The sequence below is a fragment of the Canis lupus genome, chromosome 10 (assembly GCF_003254725.2).
Source record: "Canis lupus dingo isolate Sandy chromosome 10, ASM325472v2, whole genome shotgun sequence".
In the NCBI taxonomy this organism is placed as follows: domain Eukaryota; kingdom Metazoa; phylum Chordata; class Mammalia; order Carnivora; family Canidae; genus Canis; species Canis lupus.
In genome coordinates, this window is record NC_064252.1 from 20,258,219 (window position 1) to 20,272,837 (window position 14,619).

Consider the following 14,619-nt stretch of genomic DNA (forward strand, 5'->3'; position numbering starts at 1 on the left):
TCCCACCCCCCTCCCCTTCTACAACCCTCTGTGTTTCCCAGAGTTAGGAGTCTCTCACGGTTTGTCTGCCTCTCTAGTTTGTCTTGTCCATCTTTCTGTTCTGTTGTTTGAGGATTTCTTGGATGTTTCCATAAACGAAAAAGATCTTACCATCCCTTGGGTTTCTGATGTAGGGAGAGAAAAAAATTCTTCCTCTGCCCCTCAAGGTCTTCCAGCTAAACCAAGACTTATATTTACAGGAAACAAGTTAACTGGGAAAAACCCCAAAGTCTTATTACGTGAGCATGGAGGCCCAATAAGGAAATTGGGAACTAAGAAAATGAGCCAGGCAAGCGGTTTTTACACTATTCAGATAGAGACGTAAATCTGGGAGGAATTGACAGGACAAAGAAAATTCCAAACAGAATTCGGGCTGGGGTGGTAAATTAGTAAAAAGTAGTGAGGACTGTGAGGACAGCCTCTCACAGCCTTCTCAGCCCTGGATATCTTATCTCTGGAGATAAGGATGTCTCTTCACCTCCTGCTACAGAGATGATTCCTTTCATGTGGGAGATGAATTTCCTGCTTTCAGGGCACAGAGAAGGGTCTGAGTGTCCTTGCACAGGCTGGCTCTTAAGGAACTTTTATTTTTTTATTTTTTTAATTTTTTATTTATTTATGATAGTCACACAGAGAGAGAGAGAGAGAGGCAGAGACACAGGCAGAGGGAGAAGCAGGCTCCATGCATCGGGAGCCCAACATAGGATTCGATCCCAGGTCTCCAGGATCGCGCCCTGGGCCAAAGGCAGGTGCTAAGCCGCTGCGCCACCCAGGGATCCCAGGAACTTATCTTTAAAATAATCAATAGGCCAAGGTGGCTCAGGTTGGGGGCAGCCAATCCTCAGCCCCAAGCCTGATGCGGGAGCCTGCCTGAGGAAACTTCCGGCTCAGATAAGCCAGGGCTCAAAGCCCAGCTCTGGTAGCAGACTGTACTCCCTCGGGGGCCTCAAGACCCTCATCTGCAAAACGCGGACAAATAGCTTTACCTCCAACAAGTGTGGTCCACGGGGTCCCTCCTGACACAAAGTGGGGTACCGCAGTCGATGCAGGGCTCCATGCGCTCGCTTTCCCGGCTGAGCTCGGCAGTCGCCAAGTGCACCTTCTGTTAGGACTGTGAGCCCTGCCTCTGGGTGGCCCCTGCCCTTTTGGGTTCCAGGGTCCCCCGTGCTCCTCCTGGACCTCAGCTCCCTGCCCTTCTCCCAGGAAGCCTTCCCGACCCTCTTGCTCAGGCCAGGCACCTGCAGAGCCCAGCAGAACATTCCTCCCTTCCTTGTCCGGCTCTGCTTTTGAGGTTGGTCCCTGGCACACAGTAGGGCTCAGCGTGGGCCGCCCCCGCACGTCTCTGGAGGCGCTGTCCCTCCCGGGCCTCAGCTTCCCTGCCCCTAAGGCAGTGTCCTGAGCTGACACTGTCCGCACCCCGTTCCGGGGCCCACGCCTGAAGTTCAAGTTCAGCATTTTTTCCTCCTGGGTTTCCATGTTTCTGTGTATGTGGACCGTAGGCGGTACGTCCAGGGCCGGCGTCCAGGGACGGTGTCCTCACAGCCCCACAAACTCTTTAGGGAGCCTCACCTTGGTTCCTCAGCAGCAGATGTCAACCATTCTGTAAGATCTGCTTGCGACTCCACGTTTCCCCGGATGTTTCTCCTTTCTTTTCCTTCTCCCCCTTTCTTACTGTTGTTTGTTTGTTTTGGGGACTCGGCGCCACGTTCTCTGTTGGGCTGCAGAACTTCTGGATTGAACACAGATTGTGTTTGTTTGCTCTTCATCTTTTAAGGTCCTCTTTCCTCCAGAAGGTGCTAGATATGTTTCTGTGGGTTTGGTTGAAGCGCGTTTCTCCTTCTCCTGTGCTGCACCAGGCTCCCAGGGCAGCCCCATCGGCCGCCTTGGCTCCCAAGGCCCACCTGCACCTGCGACAAGGGCCCATCCTCACCCCGCGGCTCAGGCCACTGGCTCCTGGCCTCTTCCCTCTCAAGTATTCATTGGCTTCACGCGTATAAAGACAAACATGCTGAGTGCGCCATCTCCATCTGAAAAATCATAGGTCACAGCTTCAGCTGTGTCCCTGGAAGTCCTGGGGCACAAGGTCAGGTTCTCCTTACCCCAACCCCCCACTCCACCTGACCAGGGCTTCATGGCGGTCACAGATGTCATCCAGATGGGGGTCTCCCCGGGCACCTCTCTCCAGGTCTGCAAGGCTGGACAGTGAGGACCCTTGACCACAGACCCCAGGGGAGGCAGGTTCACCTGCCAGTGCCTCAGCTCCACTCCCCACTCCCCACTCCTTCCCCAACCCCCAGCCCTCCTCTCTCCCCACTCCATCTCCTGCCTCTCCCCAGCCCCTTCCCCCACCCTATCCCCACCCCATCCTCCCCATCCCCCAATCCCATTCCCCCACCCCCTCCCCTCTACCTCACTACTGTCCACCAGATCCCACACACCGCCCCCTACAACAACCATAGTTAACTCAGACCCACCAGGCTGTCCAGATTCCCTCCAGCTACACGGGTGAGTAGGAGGGATCTCCCACCTTGAACTGCCCCAAAGTTCACCCAACAGGAGCCAGCCTTTTCCCCAGGAGAGTCTGCTATGGAACCAACCAACAGCACCCCATCGGAAACCGCAAACTGGTCTGCTCCCCATCAGAACAGCATGGTGGTGGTGCAAGGGTGGCCTTCAGGCCACTGCACCCACCCCAGCCCTGTTTCCTTCCCAGGTCCCCAGATGCCCCCTGGAAGCCCCTGACCTGGTCCCTCAGCTCACTGGGACTGTTCCCTCACTTGCGGAGCAGTATCACCTTGAGAATGAAATGAGCTGGTGCTAGCACAGTGACAGCTACCCTGCCCATGGAGGCTGGGGGAGCCCACAGGATCCAGACCAAGTCCAATCCGGGCCTTTGGGGCTAGCCCCCTTGGTGTGGCACTCCCCACAGCTCCCAGGTGTGCCCTGATCCCCGCCCCCCTTCCGTATTATTTTTGGCTGGCCCACTTCATCAGCCTTTCCTGCTCAGACCCACCCTGGGGCCACAGCCCACTCCAGCCCAGCCTCTGGCTTTCCTAGGCAGACAGGCCTGGCCTCTGGCCTCCCAGAGTTGTGTCTGGGCGGGGGCAGCGCCAGCTTCCTGCCAGAGCAGGCCAGGCAAGCCAGTCCTGCATGCCCTGGAGGGTAGAACAGACTGCCCCCTGTCCCCCCACCCAGAGTGCCCAGGGCCCTGCTGAGGATGTAGGCTGCAGCTCACATGGGTTTTCTGTTCCCACACTTCAGACTCACCCACACCCGTGTGATACTGAAGCTCGATCCCTCTACTTATAACTTGAACAGGTCAGGTTCATCTGGTGGGTCTCAGTCTTTCTGTCCGTAGAATGGGGTGGATAACTCCCATTTCCAGCAGTTACTGTCTGGGTCACGTATGCAATGCAAGGATGAATGTTGTGCAGCATTTGACTTTCCAAATGTTTGGGCCTCTTTGGGCCCAGGACATGTCTTCCAGGCGCTCAGCCTTGATAGGCTGCAGTTGGCTCCAAGGTGGAGGAGGGCAGAGGGCGGCAGGGGCAAGTGTCTTCCCACCGCACCCAGCACTATTCTGGCATCAGGTCATGTGGCTGACTTCATAGGAAGGAAGCCCAGGGAGATAAGCAGGCGGCTATCATGGTAAACAAGTCCAGGAGCTCCTGGGACACAGGCAAAGCAGGTCAGAGGCCATGGAGGAGGTGGTGCTAGAAGGAGCTGCCAGTGTCAGGTCCCTGCCACAGGCCAGCAGGGCCGGGAAGGTCTCAGGCATGGACCACTCCGTGGGCGGAATCCTCGTGGGTGTTAGGTGGCGATGCTGTGGGCCTGCATAGATCTCAGCACAGGGGGTAGGTGTTGGCCACTGCTGGGCAGGATGTCTGGCCTCGACAAGCTGGCCAGATCCGGGCTGAAGCCCATACCTGCAGCCTGGACATGGGACAGGGGCAGGTGGCCATGCAGAATCTGATGGACCAGAGCTCCACGCTGCTGGCTAGTCCATGCTCTCTGGCCTCCCAGCACCCAGGGCGTGTCTAGCCCCTGTGGAGGGCTGGGGCCAGCTGTGCACACTCCCGGCCAGGGTCAGGCTGGGGGAATCTACACTGTTCTGCAGCACCACAGGTGGACCTGGGGCCATCCAGGGGGCAGCCTGAGTGGCAGCCTCATGGGGTGAGTTCCTGAAGGCTTCAGTGACATCAAGGGAGGGCTGGGGGTGAAGGAGAAGCAGAGTGGAGGCATAACGTCCCAGGCAGACGTTATGGAAAGGGCATTGGGCCACAGCCCAGCATTGGAAAGTCAGGCCTGCCAGGACAGAGGTGAGTGAGGAAGCATCAGGGGAGCTGGGGGCTCAGCCTGAACACAGAGGGCTGGGTCGCCCTGGCCTTTTGGAGGTTCCTGTTGGCTGTTCTGCTGGTTGCCTTCACAACTAGCCCCCGGGGCCCCACCAGCATCGGGCACATGGCAGGGGCTTGGCAGCGGCTCTGGGGCCCCAGCACTGTGCTCAGAGCACTGGGCCTGTGGCCCTCACACAGGGTTTGACACCTCTCCCCCCCCACCCCTCTCCCCACGCAGCCAGCGGCAGGAAGGACATGTCTGACAACTTGGCCTTCACTTCATTTCCTTCCTTCCCTGAGCAGGAGGGGGTCCTGAAGTGGCCAGACCCAGAACTACAGGCCCCGCACGTGAGGAAGGCCACTCCACGGGGCTGCAAACCACCACACACCTGGAGGCTTAAACAGGAGACACTCATTTTCTGATAGTTCCAGTTGGGAGGCCAGGCATGCACGATCAAGGCGCTGGCACGCTGGGCTCCTCCGGGGCCTCTCTCCTTGGCTTGGAGGCTTGCCACCCTCTCCCTGCCTCCTCACAGGCCTGACCCTCTGTGTGTGAGATCCCCATCTGTATGTCCAAATTTCCTCTCCTAAGCACAGGGTCAGATGGGGTGACAGCCCGCCCCTCTGGCCTCATTCTACCTTACGCCTCTGTAGTCCCTGTCTCCAAGGACAGTGACACCTGAGGTCCCTTCTTGGGGCCCCATCAGTGCTTTGCAGTTGATGCTACGGTCTCCCCCACAGAGGTGGGTCCTGAGTCCTCTCTAGGTTCCCATCCTGGCTACAGGCCTTTAGGAGCTGCCATGCAACATTAGAGGACCTCGAAATGGATAACCTGGGAGGGGCAGAAGGAGCCTAGGCCAGGGAAGCTACAGGAGGCGGCCCTGGCGCGGAGGCTGGCATTTCTGAGGCCCTGCCCACCCACCCACACTTTCCTGCCATCCTTCTTGTGCTGCAGTGTCAAGGCTTCCAACGAAGTTTCATTCCCACATTTCCTGAGCCTCAGAACAGCAGCCGTGGGAGGAAGGCAGGGCCAGCCTTCCTTTGCCCACCCCACTGGGCTGGGGATCAGGGCTGGCTTGCCCAAGGGTGCGGCTCGGACTCACACCTCACCTCCCGCCCTCCCCTCTCCCCCTGCACCTGGCCTGAACAGGGGCTGGGCTCCTGGTGAGGGGTGAATCACAGGGAGCTGGCAGGACAAGACCTGTATTTGTGGCTACATGGTGCCAAACACTGGCACGGGGCCCGCCCTTCTGCCATCTGCAGGGAAGGCTCCTGCAGGAGGAGCCGAGGAGAAGCAGGGCTGGGTAGGGAGAGTGGAGAGTGAGGCACGTGGGTCCCTTGGGCCTCTGCAGGCGGACCTCTGTCACTGCTGAGCCCTGTGCCTTTAGGCAAGTTACACAGTTCCCCAGAGTTGCAGCTTCTTCATTGATGAATCGAGGACAGGTGCGCTCAGGTGCCAAGTACTGCAGCGCTTACTGTGTACTCGGACTATTTTCAGCGCTGGGCTACGGGGATAGATGTGCTCCCGTCCCCCTGGAGCTGGGTGGGGAGCGGCAGCTCTGAGGGCAGGCCTGGAGCCCTGCGGGGGTGAGCTGCCATGGTCCACTCAGCGGGCTGGTCGGGGAAGGCTCTCCCTGTGGATGGGGAAGGGCTGAGCTGGGCCTCTGATGAGAAGAATCTGGGGCAGCGCCTCCCACTCCTTGGGCCTGCGCAGGAGGGGAGGGTTCAGCTGTCTGCACCCCCCCACTCCCCACTTAACCCAGGCCCTTAGGAGCAAGACCTTCCCTGCCTGCCAGCCTGCAGGCCCTCTCCCATCTGTTGGTTCCTCTCTGTCCCTCACAGGCTGGCCTTGAGCGCCTGGGGCAGAGACTGTCTGGGCAACCCCCTGACCCCCCGCTGCTCTCTGCAGCCCCCAACCCAAGCAGGACACATAGTCCAGGAGGCAGTAAAGGATGGCAGCCTGTGAACCGTGCCTCTGCTCCCTGTGAGCAGGACATGCCTCTCCAGGGGTAATCTGTCCTCAGCCTGGGTGTGGGGGGCACAGGGGGACCCCTAAACCCAGATGGCCGGCTTCCCACGGGGGCTCCATCCCTTACCTGCTGAATCCCCAGTGCCTAAAGCTGTTGCCCTCAGGAGCATGGGGTGCTGACACCTGCCTCCCCAGCCTATAAGGAGAGGAGCTGCGGTGGCTTAGGGGGGTGGGCAATGGGGCTGGCTCGTCCTATGGGTGCCTGTGCAGGATGGGCAGCTTGTTTCCTAGAGGAAGGCAGGGCCGCCCAGCTCCGGGGAGGCCGAGGATTCCAGAGGCAACCCGATGCCCAAATTCAAGCCGCCCACAGGCAACGCGTTCTGATTGACGCAGGTGCCCCTCACCCACCCGAGGGCCAGGCCGGCCGCCTTCTGCGCCACCTGCCACCCGAGGACCGGACACCCTGTCCCCGCCTGTCAGAAGGACCCACCAAGGAGGTGCTGCTGGGCTCCAGGCCCGCCCAGCAACCGTGCCCAGGACCCCAAGGCCAGCGGCCAAGGGAGCCCACCTCCTGGGCCTGCACCCTGCAGACCCCCCAGGAGGAGACATCAGGGTCCGCGGGCCACTACCCTCGAGGGCCGCCCCCTCCTCGCACCCCTAGCCCCATCGCATCCCCTCAGCCGGCCTCTCCTCGGTGCCCCCCACCCTGCGGCTCCCGGACCCCCCTTCCGCCCCCTCCTCGCTCCCAGCCCGCTCCTGGGCTCCTGGGCCCCACGATCGCCTCCTCGTCCCCGCCCCCCGCGCCGGGCCCCCTCCTCGCCCCTCCCCTCCCCCTGTCCCCCACACCCCCGCTCTGGGTCTAGTCCTCGCCCCGCTGCCCCGCACCCCCTCAGCCCCGTGCCGGGGGGGCCCCCCCCCCGGGTCCCCTCCCCTCCCCTCCCCGCCCCCCGCGCCGCCCCCCTCCTCGCCCCTCCCCTCCCCCTGTCCCCCCGTCCCCCCCACCCCCGCTCGGGGTCTAGTCCTCGCCCCGCTGCCCCGCACCCCCTCAGCCCCGTGCCGGCCCCCCCCCCCGGTCCCCTCCCCTCCCCTCCCCGCCCCCCGCGCCGGGCCCCCTCCTCGCCCCTCCCCTCCCCCTGTCCCCCCCACCCCCGCTCGGGGTCTAGTCCTCGCCCCGCTGCCCCGCACCCCCTCAGCCCCGTGCCGGCCCCCCCCCGGGTCCCCTCCCCTCCCCTCCCCGCCCCCCGCGCCGCCCCCCTCCTCGCCCCTCCCCTCCCCCTGTCCCCCCGTCCCCCCCACCCCCGCTCGGGGTCTAGTCCTCGCCCCGCTGCCCCGCACCCCCTCAGCCCCGTGCCGGCCCCCCCCCGGGTCCCCTCCCCTCCCCTCCCCGCCCCCCGCGCCGCCCCCCTCCTCGCCCCTCCCCTCCCCCTGTCCCCCCGTCCCCCCCACCCCCGCTCGGGGTCTAGTCCTCGCCCCGCTGCCCCGCACCCCCTCAGCCCCGTGCCGGCCCCCCCCCCCCGGGTCCCCTCCCCTCCCCTCCCCTCCCCGCCCCCCTCCTCGCCCCTCCCCTCCCCCTGTCCCCCCCCCCCGCTCGGGGTCTAGTCCTCGCCCCGCTGCCCCGCACCCCCTCAGCCCCGCGCCGGCCCCCCTCCCCGGGTCCCCTCCCCTCCCCTCCCCTCCCCGCCCCCCGCGCCGCCCCCCTCCCGGTGCCCCGCGGCCGCCCAGCGTACGGGGTGACGCAGCGCCGCCCACCCGCGCGCCCCGCCCGCCCCGCCCGCCCCGCGCCTCCTCCTCCTCCTCCGCCGCCGCCGCCGCCGCCCGCTCCGGGGGCCCTAACGGTCCCGCGCCCCTCGGCGTGGCCCCGCGGCCGAGCAGGCGGTGCGGGCGGGCGGGCGGGCGCCGGCGGGATGGGGGCGGCGGAGCCGCTGCGCTCCGAGCTGTGGGTGAAGCGGCGGCGCTGCGCCGTGAGCCTCGACCCCGCGCGGGCGCTGCTGCGCTGGTGGCCGAGCCCGGGGCCCGGAGCCGGGGCGCCCGGCGCGGGTGAGCGTGGGGCCGGGGGGAGGCCCGGGGGGAGGCCCCGGGGGGGGAGGCCCGGGGGGGCGGGGGCCGGGGCCGGGCGCAGGGGCGAGGCGGGGCGCCGCGGACGGTCCCCTGGCGGGCGGCCCCCCAAGGACCCCTTCCGACGACACGGGGCACGGGGCGAGGTTGCACGGAGCGGTTGAGCCGAGCTCCGACGCGCTTCCGACGCGGGGGCCAGAGCCGAGGGCGGGCGGGGCGCCGCGTGGGGTGGCCCGGGGGCGCGGGTCGAGGCCCTCCCGACTCCGAGAGGTGTCATCTGGGTAAAAGCGGCGGGACACGCCCGGCCCGAGGGACCCCTTTGTCCGGGGAGGGGCTCCCTGCGCAGCTGGCCGCGGGTGGCCCAGGCCGAGGAAGGCGATGCCGCTTGCTGCTGGGGAGGAGGAGGGAGGACTACGGAGGGCGGCGCTGGCCGCGGGGAGCGGGGAGCGGGGAGCAGCCGGGCCGGGCCGGGCGCGGGGCCGGGGGCGGGGGGCGGGCGGCGGGGAGCAGCCCCGCCGGGTGCGGGCGCGGGCGCGGGGGCGGGGGCGGGCGGCGGGCGCCGCTTGGTTCCTTCGTCCCGTGCAAGTTTCTACAGACGCCGGTGGGGAGGGCTGGGCGCACGTGGCAAAGCCCCTGCCACGGTGGATGCTTTTCCCTGGAAGGGAGGCAGAGGGGCGCGGTGCAGAGGCTTGTGGGTCTGCGGACACCGCGGCGGGGTGGAGCCGAAAGCCCCCTTAGGTGGGTGCATCTGACGGGGCACCTGGAGGAACCCGCGCACACGGGAGAGAGATGGTGCAGGGGGTAGGACGGCGAGAGCCCTCGGACCGGCCAGGAGGTGGGGGGAGAGGAAGTGGGGCCAGGGGCATCCCAGGGCAGGCGGCTGGGGTGGGACTTCTCCGGGAGTCCTCGCAGCCCCTGAGGGCTTTATCCAGCTCAGCTCTCCTGCAGGATCCCTGGAGAGTGAGCAGAGGAGGTGCAAGGAAGTGCAGTAGGGAGGCTGCCAGCCCCGCCCCGGGTCTGCTTGAAGAGAGTGAGGGTCACTACCACCAGGCTTGCCGTCTGCTGAAGTCACAGTGGGCAACGCAGGGATTTACAGTTTTAATTATTGGGGGTGGCTGTTGCAGAGGACAGGAGTCACTCCTGGGCAGAGTTTGGGATGCCTTTTAAACGCTTTGGGGACAGTTGGGGCACAGCTTCCTGATGCTGAGGTTGTGAGGCTCAGCGGGTTGGAGGAGGGGTGGGCAGAGCTGAAACGGAGGCGGGGCCAAGGTCAAGGGAAGCCGGGAGCCCAGGACCAACGCTTGGTTTCCTGCTTTGGGGTCACCAGAAGCAGTGTCCCAGGAGAGCCTACCCGCAGCTGCGTGTCTGAGAGTTTCCTCCTGTGTGATCTTGCTGAGGTCCCTTTGGGAGAAATGCCTTGCCTCAGACCTCCCCCTGGGCCTCCTGGCACCACCCACCAGGGTCCCCCTCCTCCTTCTTGTCCTCTCCTGCTGCAGTGAGTGGTGTCTGGCCTGGCCCCAAGGGCGTTGAGCTGTTCTGTAAATCTCTGGGCTCAAGGATGGGGCACTTCTGTGCAGCCATCACGCTGCTATTCTGTGTCATGTTCACACACGACCCCTGCGGAGCCGCTGTTCCCATACCTTACAGCCAGGGCGACCCAGCTACGGAGAAAGTTTAAGTAACCGCGTCCCCCGTGGTCTAAAGGCGAGCTTGGTGGGTCCCAAGCCAGCCATTGGCAGTGTGGCCTCCCGAGGGCCTCAGCACCGCTTGAACCCTGGACACACCCCACTCCTGTGGGCTGCCCAGTGGGAAGTCCCTCCCTGCCTGCTTTCGGGTGGGCACCCTCCGCAGGCCACTAATGGTTTCCAGTCATCGGGCTCTGGGCGCTGCGTGGTGGCAGTGCCTGCTTTGGTCTGCTTGCTCCTGCTCCTGCTCCTGCTCCTGCTCCTGCTTGTTGCCTCGGCTGCCAGTCCCCTTCCTGAGATGGTGGTGGTTTTGCTTTTGCAAACCACCTCGCAGGCTCCTTGGTGCAGGCTCTTTGGTGCAGGCTCATCCGGAGCTTCCTGGCGGGTATGCCAAGGGCTTGGTTCCCTCCCCAGAGAGGCCAGGGCTGCTGACATTTCGTTCAATTAGCTCCCCAGGGACAGATGGGGAAGGCATGCATCGCGTGTGCCTGTCACCGGAGGTCAGAGAAGGGAGCCGGGCCAGGGCCGCCGTGTGCACTGGGTGGGGTGCGGCCACCCAGGTTATTGCATCTGACTCTCTCAGCTCGAGAACGTCACTCCTCTGTTTCCAGATGCAAGACCTGGAAACCGTGAACTGATTGCTCACAGAGGCAAGAGACACGCACCAGGGAGCTATGTTTTTAATCCAGGCACGTGCTCTTTCCCCTGTGGGTCACCGTGCCGGGAATGTGGCTCAGGGCTGCAGGGCCAAGCTGGGACCAGGAATTGGGAGGGGCAGAGTCTTCTGGTCCCCGAGAGGGCCGCCCTGCCCGAGGATGCTGTGAGAGCGGGTGCGCCTGGGTGCCAGCCTGGTCGGAAGTGAGGCCCACTGAAAACAGGAAACCCGGCAGAGGCGTCCTGGGCCAGAGTGGGTCGGGCTAGCTGAACTTGAAACGAGCTGTAGCTGTGTCTGGGTTACATCCTCAGACTCTGAAGGCCTTCTGTTAGGGTCGGGGTGGCAGGATTGTGCTTGTGTGTGCGTGTGTGTGTCTGGGTCTGGGGGAGGCGGTGGTCACCGCTGCCCAGCCTCCACCCTCCCCTTCCTTCCAGCAGCCCCCCACCCCCAATGCCCCAGGCCTGGTGCTGAGCTGCTTGGCCGGGGCGCTGCTGTGTTTATGAGGGGTATCTCTGATACTGTCTGTGCAGTGCCAAGCAAAACATACAGGACATTTAAAATCTAGAAAACACAGAAAAGCAGGCACATAGAAATCACCCTGTGTCTCACCCTTTAGCAGTGAATACCATGTGGTGTTTTTGTCTATGTAAACACACATGAAAGAAAAGCTAGGGAAACATACTGCAGAATGTTTTCCACGGTACTATTTACTCACTTGAAACGTGCCTTTTTAAAAACAGCTTTAACGTCTGACGTTGGCTCAGGTCATGATCCCAGGTCCTGAGATCAAGCCCGATCTCATCTCCTCTGGCATCTCATCCCCTTGCTCAGCGAGCAGGGAGCCTGCCTGTGCCTTCCCCTCTGCCCCTCCCTTCAGCACGGGCTCACTCTCAAACAGATAGATAAAATCTGTTTGTTTTTTTTTTTTAAAGATTTTATCTATTTATTCATGAGAGACACACAGAGGCAGAGACACAGGGAGAGGGAGAAGCAGATTCCTGAGGGGAGCCCAATGTAGGACTCGATCCCGAGACCCCGGGGTCATGACCTGAGCCAAAGGCAGATGCTCAACCACTGAGCCACCCAGGCATCCCAAATAAAATCTTAAAAAAAAAAAAAAGGTCAGCTTTATTGAGGTATGATTTGTATACAGCAAAATGCACACATTTTAAGGGTATAGTTTGGGGAGTTTTGAGAAATCTATGCACCTAAGCATCACCCCATCAAGATATAGGACGTTCGGGTCAGCCCAGAACCTTCCTCATGCTCCACCAACAGGGATGGATTTGACCTCTAATAGGATTTCCTGTAAGTGCAATCATGCAGCATGTGCCCTTGTCTCTGCCTTCTTTGTCTCAATCTTTTTGCGATTCATTGTGTATCTGTGGTTGGTTCTTCCTCGTCACGGAGTAATAGTGCATTGTATGAGAAAACCAGTGTGTTTATCCATTCACTTGATGGACTTGGAGAACATTTCCAGTGTTTGGCTGTGTGAATAAGGATGCTGATCACGTGTGTACAAGTCCTTGGGGGGGAGGCATATGCTTTTCTTTCTCTTGGATGATGTTTAGGAGTCAAAAGCTGGCATAGGAAAGCGCATGTCTTAAGACATGATTTTTCTTGGTTGTGCAGTATTTTGTGACATGATATGACAAATGCCCTTTTTAGTCATTCATGATATAAAAGTTCCTCAAAATCAGAATTGGATGGGTTGAAGATTTTCTTTTCTTTTTTTTTTTTTTTTTAAGATTTTATTTATTCATGAGAGACACAGAGACACAGAGAGAGGCAGAGACACAGGAGGAGGGAGAAGCAGGCTCCATGTCGGGAGCCTGACGTGGGACTCGATCCCAAGACTCCAGGATCAGGCCCTGGGCCGAAGGCGGCACTAAACTGCTGAGCCACTCGGGCTACCCTGAAGATTTTCATGTAAGAATAAATTAGTACAAGAAAACAGGGGACAATTTATAATTTTGGAATGTGGGAAGACCTCACTAACCAGGATGGAATCAAGGAATAAAAGAAAAATCTAGATTATTTCAATAAAAATCTTTTTTTTTTTAAAGATTTTATTTATTTATTCATGAAAGACACAGAGAGAGAGAGGCAGAGACACAGGCAGAGGGAGAAGCAGGCTCCATGCAGGGAGCCCGACGTGGGACTCGATCCCTGGTCTCCAGGATCAGGCCCTGGGCCAAAGGCGGCACTAAATTGCTGAGCCACCCAGGCTGCCCAATAAATAAAAATCTTAACAATTTTTTGGTAAGACTATAATTTTAAAAAAATGAGAATGATTTGCAACAAATATGACAGTTAAAGGGTTAAAATTACAAAAACATTTTAAACAGATAAAAATTGATCTAGGGGCACCTGGGTGGCGCTGTTAGCTGAGCCTCAGGCCCTTGATATCAGCTCAGGTCACCTCGGGGTCCTGGGATGGCCTGCCTCATCAGGCTCTGCACCACTGGCTACAGAACCTGATTAAGATTCTCTCTTTCTCTCCCTCTGCCCCTCTCTCCTCCTCTTGTGTGCAGGCTCTCTCTCTCTCTCTCAAAAAAATTTTTTTGATTTAAAAGATCCATTGCACAGAATACGTACAGGCCGTTCACAGAAGAACAGGATTCAAGGGTGGGTGACGAGCGGCTGGGTAGATGCTGAAACCAAGCAGCATAAATTGCAGAGCAGCTTGCGATGGGTGTGCGAGCTGCTTTGCTGCTTTGGGAAATTAATCTGGGAATATTTTGAAACTGTTTTTAAAAAAGGATCTATTATTTGACTCACCATCTCATATCTGATCCTTAATCTCAGGGAAAACACTAGTACTTGAGGAACTGTCTTAGTTCAGAAGGTTCGTTTGCTGGTGTTTGTTCCGGCACCGCAGATGGTGTTTGCTTGCTTCTCTCCCGATTTCTCTTTCTTCTCCGACAGCACAGGCTTGTGCACATGGACTTTCTTACGGGATGTGGTTGCTTTGTGCTTGGGTGTGCTGCTTCGTGAACGAGCAGGTCGGGCCTGCGGAAGGCGGGCTCCCTACGGTCTTACGTGGACTTCACGGTCAGCATGACCGGCCCGTGTGGACTTAATGCTTGCTCTGCCTGGACCTGCTCCTGAGGTCTGGTTCCAAGTTTGCAGTGACGTCTGATCCCCCGCCGGAGGCGGCCAGCATCTCCGACTCGAGCCGCCCTGCAGCTTCCGCGCCCGGCTCCGGGCCGGGGGGTCACGCTGCTGCCCCACTGCGTCCCCCGCCTCCTCTCGCCCGTTCCCACGGCCCGTGCTTCTCTTTCTCTGCACGCGGCTTCAGATGCCTCTTGCCGCCTCCCGCCCCGGCCTCTCCTTTGCATCTTTCTTGCCCACTGTGTCACCTCATTAGAAGGCTCCTGTGATGCTTGAACCCCAGGTGGTGGGGTCAGAAGTCTGGGAAGCACCTTGAACCCCTCTAAGGAAGGGGCCTGAGCGGGCAGCGCTGGGCGCAGCTGTACTGATGCTCTGCTGGAGAGTTCTGCAGGCGCCACTCGCTGCCCCGGGGGCGTCCTGTTGCGGGTGCCTGGCTTGCACTCCGCCTCCCTGAGCTGGCCCCATGGTACCTGCCCGACCTGCCACCTTCCGATTCAGCCCCGCTTCTGTGCCAGACTCTCCTGTTCCCGGGTTCGAATCCTACCCTCCTTCCAGGCCCAGCCCTGCTAGTACTTTGCCCTTCAGCAGACTTTGTCTTTTGCGTTTTGTATGGCTCTGTTTGCACTTCTCTGCTAGTTATTGCTCTGTGCTTTACGTTGTGAGTTTTGCTTTTGAAATTAAATTTTTTTTTAAGATTTATTTATTCATGAGAAACACAGAAGGAGGGAGGGAGAGACGCAGGCAGAGGGAGAAGCAGGCTCCAGG

At 60.7% G+C, this 14,619-nt stretch overlaps 1 protein-coding gene across 1 annotated transcript in view; it reads left to right on the forward strand.

Moving 5' to 3' along the window:
- The first annotated feature begins 8,229 nt into the window (after nucleotides 1-8,229).
- Nucleotides 8,230-14,619, forward strand: part of CERK (ceramide kinase) — a 41,635-nt gene continuing 35,245 nt past the window's right edge. Inside the window, exon 1 of the mRNA XM_025456265.3 lies at nucleotides 8,230-8,382. Within this exon, the coding sequence (XP_025312050.1) occupies nucleotides 8,250-8,382 (133 nt within the window). The 5' untranslated portion in view covers nucleotides 8,230-8,249. The remainder of the gene's footprint in view (nucleotides 8,383-14,619) is intronic.